The following is a 12,231-nucleotide window of genomic DNA, read 5'->3' as shown; positions in this document are numbered from 1 at the left end:
CCTAGTCCTATGTACTGCTCACCAGTTGAAGAAAAAAAAATGGATGAGATACAATTGCCATTCTGGATTTGGAGATGTATATATATATATATATATATATATATATATAAGATGACGTAGATTTAGTGTTTAAAACTCTTTTCTAACAACTGTACAGTTTTATGTTCATTACCCATACATCATCCAGTTTCTTTGGCAAAACTAATAACAGCTGTGACTTTAATGCCACCCCTTTAAGCAATAACTTCAGATTCTTGATGGGACCAGGCAGAAAAGTTATTTTACATTTGAATTTGTTACCATTCCATTTCATTAAATGAATGTCTAGAGTGAGTACCTGGTTTTGCCTACCTCCAATGTTACACTCATTTACATCAAGCGAAGAGAGAGGAAAAAGTATATGTACCTTATTAGTGCACAGAGTAAAACTAAGCATGCTTTAAGGTTTGCATGGGCCTGTACACACACAGATTTAGTGCCTAAAACAAGACCTAAGAAGAAGATACAAATTATTATTTAGTTCACGGAATATTAATTATTCTATTAGCAATATGTCATAGAGACCAGTCGCTTGTGTAACTGGATGATTTCAAATGATATCATCTAAGGAAAATATTGTAAAATACCAGTTCACGAATTCATTACCCTAATTTTGTTGATAAGATTTTCTAAAACAAGACAGGCACATGATCTACAAATTTGCAAAATTGGAAGTGAATAAAGTATTCAAAACTAAAATTTGATAACAAGTATAGGAGAATGCATGAAATGGGGAATAAACATGTTGGCACTGCAGGTCTGTAAATGGATATACCGATAAGTATTCAACATTGCCAGGTTTATAGTAGCCTAGATCTTCCTTCCAGCTGATATTTTTAACAAGATTTTGCAATAGTGCAGTGGATTTCCTGGTCCCTGGAGCTCCTGGCCTTCTATCTGACCTCTGTATTACAAGTTATGACTGCTTGCAAAGGACTGAAGCCAAAAGTTTTCGTCCACATCACCGGCTGTCAAAACACAGGGACTTCTGTCTGGGTGTAGATACTTAGTTTTGGAAAGGCAGGATAGAACATTTTGTTCATCTTTCCTCATGCTTCTCCACACACACACCCGTACGCACAAACACACACACACAGAAACAAGCCAAAGCCCTATCTGTGCAGTACTGCTTTAGTATTTGCCATATAACCATAGAAAGCAATCAATAAAGCAGAAGTATTAAACCCCTTAGGTAATCAAAAAGCTGAAATAACTATCACCTGGTGGGTTGCAAGGTTTAGAAGGATTCTGGAGTTCTAATTTCCAGTGCTTTAATCTAAACCCTAGGACACAAATGAGAAATTAGCTGGAATTCATGATCAACCTTGTAATGACAAAGCTTTGTTTACACCTTGACAATCAGTGAACAGTACCAGTTTCATCTGATGTTTATTGTTGAAAACCTACAAGATGTGTCTGCTTTTTTTTTAATATATATATATATATAAATGTTCTTTAAGCAGATGAAGTTGCTCCTGCAACTGGAGGCTTAGAATGAATTAAATGACACATGAGTAAATATATATTAATTATTTTTTATTAAAGTATCAAAACAAACTTGAGAATAGAAAACAAACCACTTTTAATGCATTTTAAAGGTTCTCCTGAATAAAGTATACTTTTAGAAAACTCATGCAGCATACTGCTCCTGTCTAGCTGTTTAAACACGCTGTTGTGGACATAGTCAAATTACCTTGAGTACCATCATTTCTACAGTAGCGTGCAGGAGCACGCATGCACACACACATACACACAGTAGAAAGCAGCTGTGTCTGCACATATAAAGAAATAAAAATACATTATCTTCTGACAATAGTAGTGGTACCATATTAACATCTGGCATGCTAAGTACATAACATCAAGCAACATAAGCATGACGCCTGCGTCAACAGTGATACAGTTAAAAGCAACCATACAAATTCCCTAAAGGAGAGACACGAATTCTGTCATCATATTCTAGTCTCTGTGGTAACACTTTATAACAGTACAGGAGGCAAACTCTTGTCTGCTGGTATTTGACACACTGAAGGCAAAGCCGAGGTGTACGATACCACAATGACGCCTCAGTTTTGTACTCCCATAGAGAAGTCAAACACCAATGAAAATCGTTTGGCGAGTTTACTGTTAACACACTTCATGTAAATCTGTTGTCTGACAAACAACTGGCCCAACTCCCCGTGAAACTTTCCCTCTGAGCCAGTGAAATTGCAGCAGAGGCTCCAAACTCTGCCTACAGGACATTAAAAAAACTCTCATTGAAGTCAATGGCAGCTCCTTCCAACATACAGAAAGAAAATGGATTCTCAGGACAGAATCAGACCTGGTGTGTTGTCTTTTTAATACATTCACTTTTCAGATACATGAAGTACATATCTTTTAAACACGATATAGGACATTACAATATATCCAGATCTTAGGAAAATCTACTAAGAAGTTCTGTTGCAGAATATAAAGATCATATAAGGATCAGGTGTGATATCTGATACACTCAGCCTGGACTTGTAGAGTAAGAAGCTTGTGGCTGAGGTATCTTTAAGTTTAGCCTTTAGAATAAAACCACAATTTCAACACTGCATAACTGGTGTAAAATATTATGTACTGTAAGCTCCATTATTATTGTCTGCTTCATTTAAATTGTGACATTGAGCAGCTAGACACCACTGAACAAGATACAGAATTTTGGGAGGTATAATCTCTGTACCCAATCATTCAAGATACTCAGGAACTCATCTGTGGAGATGATGAAGGATAAGTGTTTTAAGTAGTGGTGTCTTAAATACAACTAGTGAAGTTTAGGAATATATAATATTAAACACCAAGAGATAAAAGTAAAAAGACAGCACAACACTTGTGTTTTCAGTTTTATCTTGCTTGCAGTATTTATTTACTTTACTCATTATGATATTAGTGATAAATAAGGATAATATTTTCTTTTACAAAAAAAAAAAAAAAAGAAAAAAGATATATTTCGTAGGATTAAACAATCTGAGAATTTCACAGAAACATCAGACTTTAAACACTCATAGCTCCAACTGTTTTGTCCAACAGCTCTTCTACCAGTTCAAAAACATCTAAGGTTAGTATTTAATAAAAAATAAGAACAGTTATTCACTACATCAAAACCCTTGTCTGCTTTAGATTCTAAGTAATACTTTTGATTGACTGTAGTTGCCACCCAAATGTAAAATAAAAGTAGCTGCAATCATAAGTTTTCCCTCTGAGTCATCTGGCAAAAGGAAGTAATCCTGACAAGGATGCAAAAAGCTTTGTCAAGGCCTTATGCCTGTAAGAACTATCTGTATAACCAGACCTACTAAAAGCCACGGAACCTCATCTGTGAGTGAGGGTTAAGGCTTGTAGGATTAGATCCCAGACAAATATATATATATATATATATATATATATATTTTAACTTTTCATGATTCATGAGCCTGCGATTCAGTCCTGCAGTTCTTTGCTTGGGCAAAACCCATATCAAAATCCCTTCATAATTAGTTCCCTTTCCAGTGGGTCCAATTCACCCAGTCACAAAACACTCTCCTGAAATGCAAGGAAAAATTACAGTCCCCAAAGGATGGTAGGTGGGGTTCCAACTCATAAAATATGAACTTAGCTACAAGGAATTTTGCAAGAAACATTTCTTTGTCACACCTACTAGACTTGTCAAATTCAGTCTCTGAGATGAGTCATAGAAAAAAGCCACACAAGTGTTGTGAAAAAAAATGACAAAGCTTAATTGGAACTAAAGGTTTTTTGTGTGTTTGTGTGTGTGTGTGTGTGTTAGGTTAGAATGCAATATTATATATCAGTGCACTCTGCCAGAAACCATCCTCCTGGAAACTGCAAAACTTTAAAAATACTCTCAGTCTGCTTTCCCTACCAGCCACAAGGAAAGTAGTGTCCATCCAGCACAGCTGTCTGTACCATGTGCATCACCGGCAGTCATAGTGTCCTAGCACAAACGTCGTGAGTGTAGATACTGTATACTAGCAGAGAGCTAAATCTTCTGAAGCTGTTGTCTGTAGCTCCTAGGAACAGCAAGTATGACAGGTGCAAAACCTATATTTGAGGCAGAAGGCTCTTCGATTTCACTGAGACCATACTTCCAAGGGGAAGAATTACTGTCAAGCCAAAATGATTCTTTCCACTCAAGAAAGCAATCTGCCCTTCCTAAAGGCTCTTGACTAATAGAATCCTACACATTTAAGTCAGATCCTCCGTGGATTCTGGTAGCTGTTAAAAACATACTACATATTTCCATCTTTGCCATATCATTTAACCTTGCAATGTTCCTTCTTTGATCTGTTGAATAAAAAGATTCCTTTCATCTTCAGGTGTCCTTCCATTTTGCGCCCGAACTATACAAGTGGGTCTGTGAAGATTTAGCATGTATATCAAATGCTGCTTCTCATTCTTTAGCTCTTCAATCTGGGCTTTTAATTCCGCATTGATAGTTTCCAGCTTTTCTGATTCCTAGTCACAAAGTACAGACACAACTATTAGACTGAGCATTTCACATAGTTAATTATCTAATAGTTGCAGGGTTTTTTTTATTGCTGGGAAAGCATATGACCAGCTGAGAAAGAAATTACATGTTCTTAGTGTCCTGTAGTGGTGAAACTATACGTCCCCCAGTTGATAGTAGTTTAAAAAACAAATTGACAGTTGCCATCTGTGGCCTTTAGAGAAGTGTAACGAACATCGAAAAGCCAAATTCAGATTTACATTCACTTACAATGGCAGGCATCCAAAGCAATGTTTCCATCTTCTGTAAAATTATTCTGAACTTTTTGGGTCAACAATTGACCCCAAATTATCCATGCCACTTACTAACTCCGTGGTACATCGTGTCACATAGCTGTAAACCTTTGTTAAGCTAGCAAAGTAGGAACATAGATTTTTTTTCTAAACCCCTGGATACAGAAGAGAAGACAGGCCCAATGCTTCTGTGTTTTATATCATAGCAGATCAGGTGAAGGCTTGGGATAGAGAATTCAGGGCTAAGCTACTGTGTCACTCTTTTCCCAAGGAAGTCAGAGATTACTTGGGGTGTTTCTAGTCCGTTGGTCTCCACAAGGGATATTATACAAAATGAGATTTTAATTCTCTTGGTGTTCAGTTTGTGTGTTCAAATTATTATTATCCCCATACACAAGAAAATGGTCACTGAAACAGTACTCTCTTTTCACTTTTGCCATGCTTTCACTTTGTCCCAGTTTTAACCAGGTTTGATTTCAATATACGGTATATTCAGTTTTTATAACTAGTACTGTGAAGGTTTTACAGAATTTTTGGTGACATCTTTCTGTATTTCCTACTAGGAGAGTACTCCTGTAATATGTTTCTATTCAGGATGACAGATTAAAAAAAATAATCATCCTGTTATTGGCATGATGACAGATTATAAAAATAAAATAAAGCCAGGCACTTACTTTCTGCAAACATTCTGTTTTTTCCTTCTTTTTGTTTCGGCACTTTGCAGCAGCAATTTTGTTCCTTTCCCTTTTTCGCTTTTTCCTTTCATCCTCTTCAGGAGAAAACTATCCCATAAAGGAAGATACACGCAAAATGTGAGCTTCAGGAGGCTCAGACCAAGGTGTAACTACTTCCCTAACTTCATCTGTTTCTTCACTTTGCAGTATGAATGTTTTTCTTTGAGACTGTTGTCTTAAATTAAAAATCTGGTGGCTAGGACACGGCACAGCCACGTCCTCCTCGGTGTAGCCCACACAGGGCCCACCCGGCTGTCCTTGCCAAAAGGGAACTGCAGTCACCTTACTCCAAGTGCAGCCACACACACAGGCAGGGAAACCAGATTTAGCGCTTGCTAATCTGTAACATTGTCCTTAGCTCATAATTAAAAATAAAATATTAAGCTATAGGTTTCAAGAGAAATGAGAAATACCGTAGGAATTTCCCAGAAGCACAAAACAGAAAACCAAGCAACAGGCTTAAAAGGATCAAATAAACTAACATGTTTAGATGGTGGAGAGGGTTGTTTGTATTTGACATAATTACTGCTCTTCTGGTGAAATTTGCTTAGAGACCTAACCGTTCACACTGAAATGCTGTATAAAGAGCCGTACCTCTGTTTTCATGACTGATGTTTCAATTGGCCTTTCAGAAACAGTCACCGTATCCAATGTGGAAGACATTCTGTGGGACTGACGTTTATTTTGGATGGCGAATCTCAGTTCCTCTTTCACCAGTGGGGTTAAATTTGTGAAATCATCAAACCCCAGTGACCCTGCAGGGGACAAAGTGGGAACAATTGCGGAGGCGCTGACTTCTAATGCAGATACCTGGCCTGAGTGTTGGACCATCATTTTGCTGAAAGGTAAAAAGAGATAACAAGAACAGTTTTTCAACAACTTTAGAGAGGCAAACAATATCTCCTAGAGGTATATTTCATACTGCGATGAAATAGTACTGTATTTCTTGCATTGCTTCAGCCCACATTCCACATGAACCCCAGTCACTCACTAGAGTCAAGTTCGGTCATTACTACAACCTTCTGCTTGAGAGTAACTTCAAGAGGTATTTTTAAATGATAATTATAGTAATAATATGAACACACCACAAAATTTCTAGATCTTTCTGAAAATTAATGTGGAGAAAAATTGTGTACGTGTATAATGTCAAGTTCTAAACTGGGAATGTGTGGCAAATGAGAATAAAGTGAATAGAAACATAAAGAGAATAAGGAACAAATATCAGAAAGCAAATATTATTACTATTTAAAGCACAGAAGGAGTATTTCCATCCTCACAGCTATACCACCACAAAATTACTGCTTGAAAAGGGCAGAGCATAAGTTTCTCTCAGCTACATTTAGGTAAGGCTTACACTTCTACCAGAAGCTAAAGTTTGTTAACCAAGACAGAATGAGCACAAAATGCTCATCATGCTTGGTTTTGGACAAATATATTAATACCTGGTTATAAACTCCTGGAGAACAGTTCACAATAAGAGCTGTCAGAAAGGTGGAAATCTATACGTGCTCTGGTGCTTCCAAGCACAAACTGAATTGGAGGGAAGCAGTCACAAAAAACGTGATGCCATTTGTTTCATTCCTTCACCCTTGTAAAATCTGAAACTGTCCTCATCTGCCCTCAACAAGAGGCTTTAAATTCTTCAATATTTATGGTCAGACCTCCTGCTGTTACAAAAGAGTGTAACTGCAGAGACTTCAGTGGAATTACACTAATGGACACCCATGGAGGAACTTCATTTCTTGTAGTTTTCCCAAGGAAATGAATGTATTTGACAGTGCTCTCAACTTTCCCCTTTTTAGTCATTCTCATTAATTTTTAGCCAATTTTGGAAGCGGGAGAGAGGCCCCCTATATGCTTCATGAAAATCAGTGACCCCACTGAGGGAGAAATAGGCAAATCTCAGCAGTCAGCCATCCAAACACCACGGGCAACCTAGCTAGCAGATGCACACAGCTTTGCACAACATGAACCATCTCTCAGTCAGAAGAGGTGAAATAAGAGGTCTAGAAGAAAGCTGAGCTTTTTTTTTTTTTTTTTTTTGTGGGTGGCCCAAGGGCCAAAAGCTGCAAATCCGTAGGAAAACAGATTGTATTACCTCCCTTATCCATAAAGCAACTCTTGTTAATTGGATTTTACTATATTGCTTTTTCTGCTTTCCTTGGTGTGTGGGTTTTAGGTTGTTTGTTTGTTTTTATGTCTATAGGGGTAATTACAGTATGTGTTATCTCTTCGTGATTAGAACTGTAAGAATTATAGCAAAGTCAATTGCAATTAACTTAATGCAGGTAAGCAAATAGTTGCCTCAGGGTAGGGCAATGTGGGTAAGTTAAATTTCCATGTGGGCAACCCAAAATTGTACAGTTCCCCGTAAGCTACCTCAGTGACCCAGCAAGAAACATTTGGGGTCAGGTGCTTTGACAAGAAGATAGATTTCGCTCAGAGATGTCTAAAAATACACTGTAAATCCACCCTGGTACAAATTAGAGTAGAATCTGCCTCATCACTAAACAAGGTAAACATAAAAATTTGAGGGCAGAAAAGTGCCAGTTTGCAGAAAACTACATGTCCAGCTGCAGAGGTTTCCTCGCCTTCATTCTCAGTGACCACAGAATGGCCAAAGATTTCCCAGGTCCTGGGGGTGAAATCCTGGCCCCACTAAAATCCAGAGAAGTTTTTCTGTTGACCTCAGTGGGGCCAGGATTTCACCCGTAGCTATTAAAGATGAGGAAATTATTTGGAACAATTTGTAATTCAGAAAGACCTTGGGAAATTTATGTAATTCTCTTCAGAAAGCCCCTGCTCATGAGTCACGTTTGAAGTACTGATACTGTTTAATCCTATAATCTCAGAAAGATAGCAGTTACTCTTTCCCAAGTCAGAAACAGCACTATAGTTTCCAACTAAACTCCTCCCAGCATTAATTATCATTTATCAACATTCATCCGTTTGACTCATTTAAACGGGCCAATTCTGGATGACACCAAACCCCTCACTGCAAGCACAAGCTTCAGCCCTGCTCACCGACTGCCAATCTCCTTGGCTCCTGCTGATGGCTTCATTCGACAAAGTTAATTTTGTGTAATTCAATCAAACCAGGAGTCTTAAATTAGCAATGAACCCATTTCTCCAGCGTACAAAATAATTAATTGGGCTAAGCATTTCCCAGCGCTGGTGGTTTGTTCATTTACTTTTCGGCTTAGGTCAACTTTTAATTAAAGTCAGCGGTAGCACTAGAGGAACCCAAGAATGTCCATGCTTTAGTTACATCTCTGAGCAGTTGTGTTAACCCTGTATTTCTGTTAGTGCTGGGTGTCCCACAAGCACCAGCAAGACCTTGCTACAGTGTACTCAGGTACAGTGCTCGGTCTGCCACTAGTTTAGTGAAAGGGAAGTGGATGGTGGCCACCGGGAGGGGAAGCCCAGGGAGGGAAGTGTCCTTGACTGTAGGAACTTACTGCTGTCCTGCCTGACCAGCTCACTGACCTTCCAGACACCCTGAAAGGCATCTCCACGTACTCGGACATCAGGGGAAGGAGGGCCTACCAGGGGGCTGAGGCTGGCCTGAGGGTTTCAGCCATGAGCCAAGTTTGGCAGAGCTGTGGCAGTGAGTTTGTGCCCTGGGGCTCTTTAGGGTAGGGCTCCAGCACTGGAAGGTCCCAGGCCATGGGACCTGAGATTGTTAGGAGCCACCACGGTATGGATCTCAAAAATACTCAGCCTCGTGTCAAAGCTATGTGGTGAGTTAGGCAGGTTCCCTTTTCCTAACAACAAGGCAGACATTGTCCAGTTTTGGTGGAACAGGTCTCCTTTTTGAAATGTTTTACAAGAACAAAAATTAGGGTTTGCTATTAGAACAGGCAGCAGCTTGCCCTTCCTTTTCCCCCATTTTTGCCCCAGTCCTACCTGTATCAGCTCATGAGTGTGCCATTTTTCTTCTGGGTTTGTAAAGCAGTAAGAGTATCTAGCCCCAAACTGCGATTACATCTGGGCTTCCTGATACTACCTGTTTACTTCGCTAGCCCATGCACATGGACGGCGGCTGCAGGCTATTTTGAGTACTTCTGAAGTTACTGAAATTGAAGGTGCCGAACATTTCACGGACCTGACCCATAAAGGCACAGCTTGTTCCCGGTGTGAATTAACACTTCACTGCTTTCCCCTCACTTTCGGAGCTCTCCGGGACAGAACAGCTTCTGTTACCAGTGCCCTCCAAACCCAGGTGGGCTCAAAACACTGTGTTCCCCCCTTGCTTTTTGCCTGTTCTTTTGTGGGTGACTCTTCCCACCCACGTCAAACTTTTACATCTCGCCTACCGGTACTTTCATTTTGGGACCTGGCTCCTAGCTGTGCACTTCCACCGGTTAAGTGCAATCTTGCTTCACCCCAGTATTTAAACCGACTGCTTCGAGCCTTTCCTTCCCTGCTCAGCTGCAGCTGGCTGACTGCGCCTCTCGCTTCTGTTTCTTTGCATGAATTCCTTCTCCTCTGGTGCTGATGCAACAAACCCCGCTAACCATTGAGGTTAATCTTAAACAGCATTAAGAGCAATTACAGTTCACAACCTCCGTGCACGCCGCTTGACCTTAAGCTCCCTGACATCCCCCATCACTCCCGGCTCATTTTCGGCCGCCTTCCGGCAGCCCGAGCGCCGGTAACCGGGAGGAAAATCCATTTCCGACAGGAAAACTCCTTCTCTCTGCCCCCTTGGCCGCTGTGCCGTGCCCGGCCGGCTTGGCCAACAGCTCCCCGGCCGAGCTCCCGCACGTCGGGGTGGCGGGACGCGGCGGAAAGCGAGCCCCTATCCGTCTGTCTGTCCTCTCCGTCTGTCCGTCCGTCCGTCCGTCCGTTCCCCGGCTCCCACCCGGTCCCCCAACGGGGGTCCCCCCCGGCTGCCTCCGCCGCCCGTCGGAGGGGCTCGGTGCCCGGCCAGCCGGCATTCCCCCGCCGCCCCCCGGCACTGCCCGGCCCGGGGCGGGGGGATCCCCCATACCCGAGGCTCAGCCGGGAGGGGTCCCCCACTCTCGGGGCTCACCCGGGGACGGGTCCCCACGATGGGGGCTCAGCCGGGACGGGGGATCCCCGGGGGCTCCGGGCAGCGCCGGCAGCGGAGCCGGCTGAAATCCTCCCCCTCCCAGCACGGCGGTATCCCGGTCCCCCCGCCGCTGCCCTACCTTCCTCGGGCTGCCTCCCCGCTGCCGGTGGTGCCGGTGGTGCCGGTGGTGCCGGTGGTGCCGGTGGTGCCGGTGCCGCTCGGCCGTCGGGAGAGCAGCGCCCGCTGCGCGCTCCCCGCGCCTCTGCCTGTGGCCGCGGTTGCATCACCCCCCTTATATAGCCGAGCGGGCAGCGCTGGTATTTACTCTGGCGGCGAGTCCCGGGCTGATGTCATGCTATTAATAGCCTCCCCGAGAGAGATGGGCGGCCGCCGGGGGGGCAGCGGGGCCCGCTGTGATGCAAGGCTTCCCCGGCACCGCGAGCCGCGGGGGGGGGGGGGGCGCGACCACGACGGCCCGGACGGGACCCCCGGCAGCCCCACAGCCGGGGGGACCCCGCAGGGACCGCCGAGGGACCCCAGAATGACCCCCGAGGGAGCCCCGGAGAACCCCCGAAGGACCTCGGAGAGACACCGGCGAGACCCCCGAGGGACCCCCGACGACCCCCTCGGGAGCAGCCGCCGTCCCCGGCCCCCTCTGCGCTCCCTTCCTCCCTCCTTTTTTCATCTTAGCCCGGATTTTGGGGGAAAAAAACTAAAAACACTAAAATGAAACCGGGGCTCCAGGGCTTGGGGAAAAAAAACCACATATATATATATCAAAGTCCTTTCCGTATCTCGGAAACGGTAAACGTAAGTGAACACCGTGTGGTTTCCGACAGGACTGGAAAACGTGGTTCTTCCTTACATAAAAAGTTGTTTAACGCCCCCCCTCCCGCCCCCCCCAGCATACGCGCTCCCGCCGTGCTGCTTGAGATGACAGCTAGAAGTTGGCTTTACACGCTGAAGAGGAAGACTTTGGGTTCTACGCTGAAGGAAACAGGAAGGACCTGGTTAATGAAATTACAGAAAGCTAAAAAAAAATATAAAATAAAAAATTAATTAAAAAAAAAACAAACCCTTCTCTTAAAAGACAACAGCACACGATGTCGTTGTGATTCCAGGGAAAACCAGAGTTCCCATAGGAGATAGGGACATATGGTAGTGGCTGTGGTGAAGGGGGTTTTGTTTTGTTCTTTTTTGTTTCCATCGCTTCCTGGCTTGTGCAATGACAGCACTCGCCTCCTAACGGCCCCCAAAGCACTAGAAAATAGATGTGTCAATAAAGCACTTACCCAAAGCTGGAGGAGCTCATGGGGAGCTTCGCGCAGCGTTACCCAATGCACTGCCGCTCCATGCCCAGTGCATACAAACCTGTCCTTACAACAGCCTTTGGGTCTCCCCGCTCAGCTCACCAAGAGCCTGGGGACTTCCCGACACCACCAATAAATCCATTCACATCCTACAGGCATACCCCGATCGAGTGCCCCAACCCGTTAGTTAATTTCATCGTGTTCACATGGCTGTACTTTGATAATTGGGGCTGTGTCTCAAGTGGTGTTTTCTGAGATGAATTAATTGCTTGAAGTATTTCATCAAGGACATTGATTTCTTATACTGGTTTGAAAGTCAGAATGCCTGCATCTCACCTCTGTGTGCTTGTGCCCG

General features: G+C 43.3%; 1 protein-coding gene across 1 annotated transcript in view; it reads right to left on the bottom strand.

Annotated features, from left to right (window-relative positions):
- Positions 1-1,560: 1,560 nt before the first annotated feature.
- The window catches only part of ATF3 (activating transcription factor 3), a 160,852-nt gene continuing 150,181 nt past the window's right edge, over positions 1,561-12,231 (bottom strand). The window contains exons 2-5 of the mRNA XM_084515370.1: positions 10,706-10,762; positions 6,126-6,369; positions 5,472-5,579; positions 1,561-4,512 (exon numbers count right to left, since the gene is read on the bottom strand). Coding sequence (XP_084371496.1) covers positions 4,315-4,512; positions 5,472-5,579; positions 6,126-6,365 — 546 coding nt within the window. The 5' untranslated portion in view covers positions 6,366-6,369; positions 10,706-10,762 and the 3' untranslated portion in view covers positions 1,561-4,314. The remainder of the gene's footprint in view (positions 4,513-5,471; positions 5,580-6,125; positions 6,370-10,705; positions 10,763-12,231) is intronic.

The sequence above is a fragment of the Aythya ferina genome, assembly GCF_964211825.1.
Source record: "Aythya ferina genome assembly, chromosome: 3".
Classification (NCBI taxonomy): domain Eukaryota; kingdom Metazoa; phylum Chordata; class Aves; order Anseriformes; family Anatidae; genus Aythya; species Aythya ferina.
This window is presented reverse-complemented; position numbering and strand designations above follow the sequence as displayed.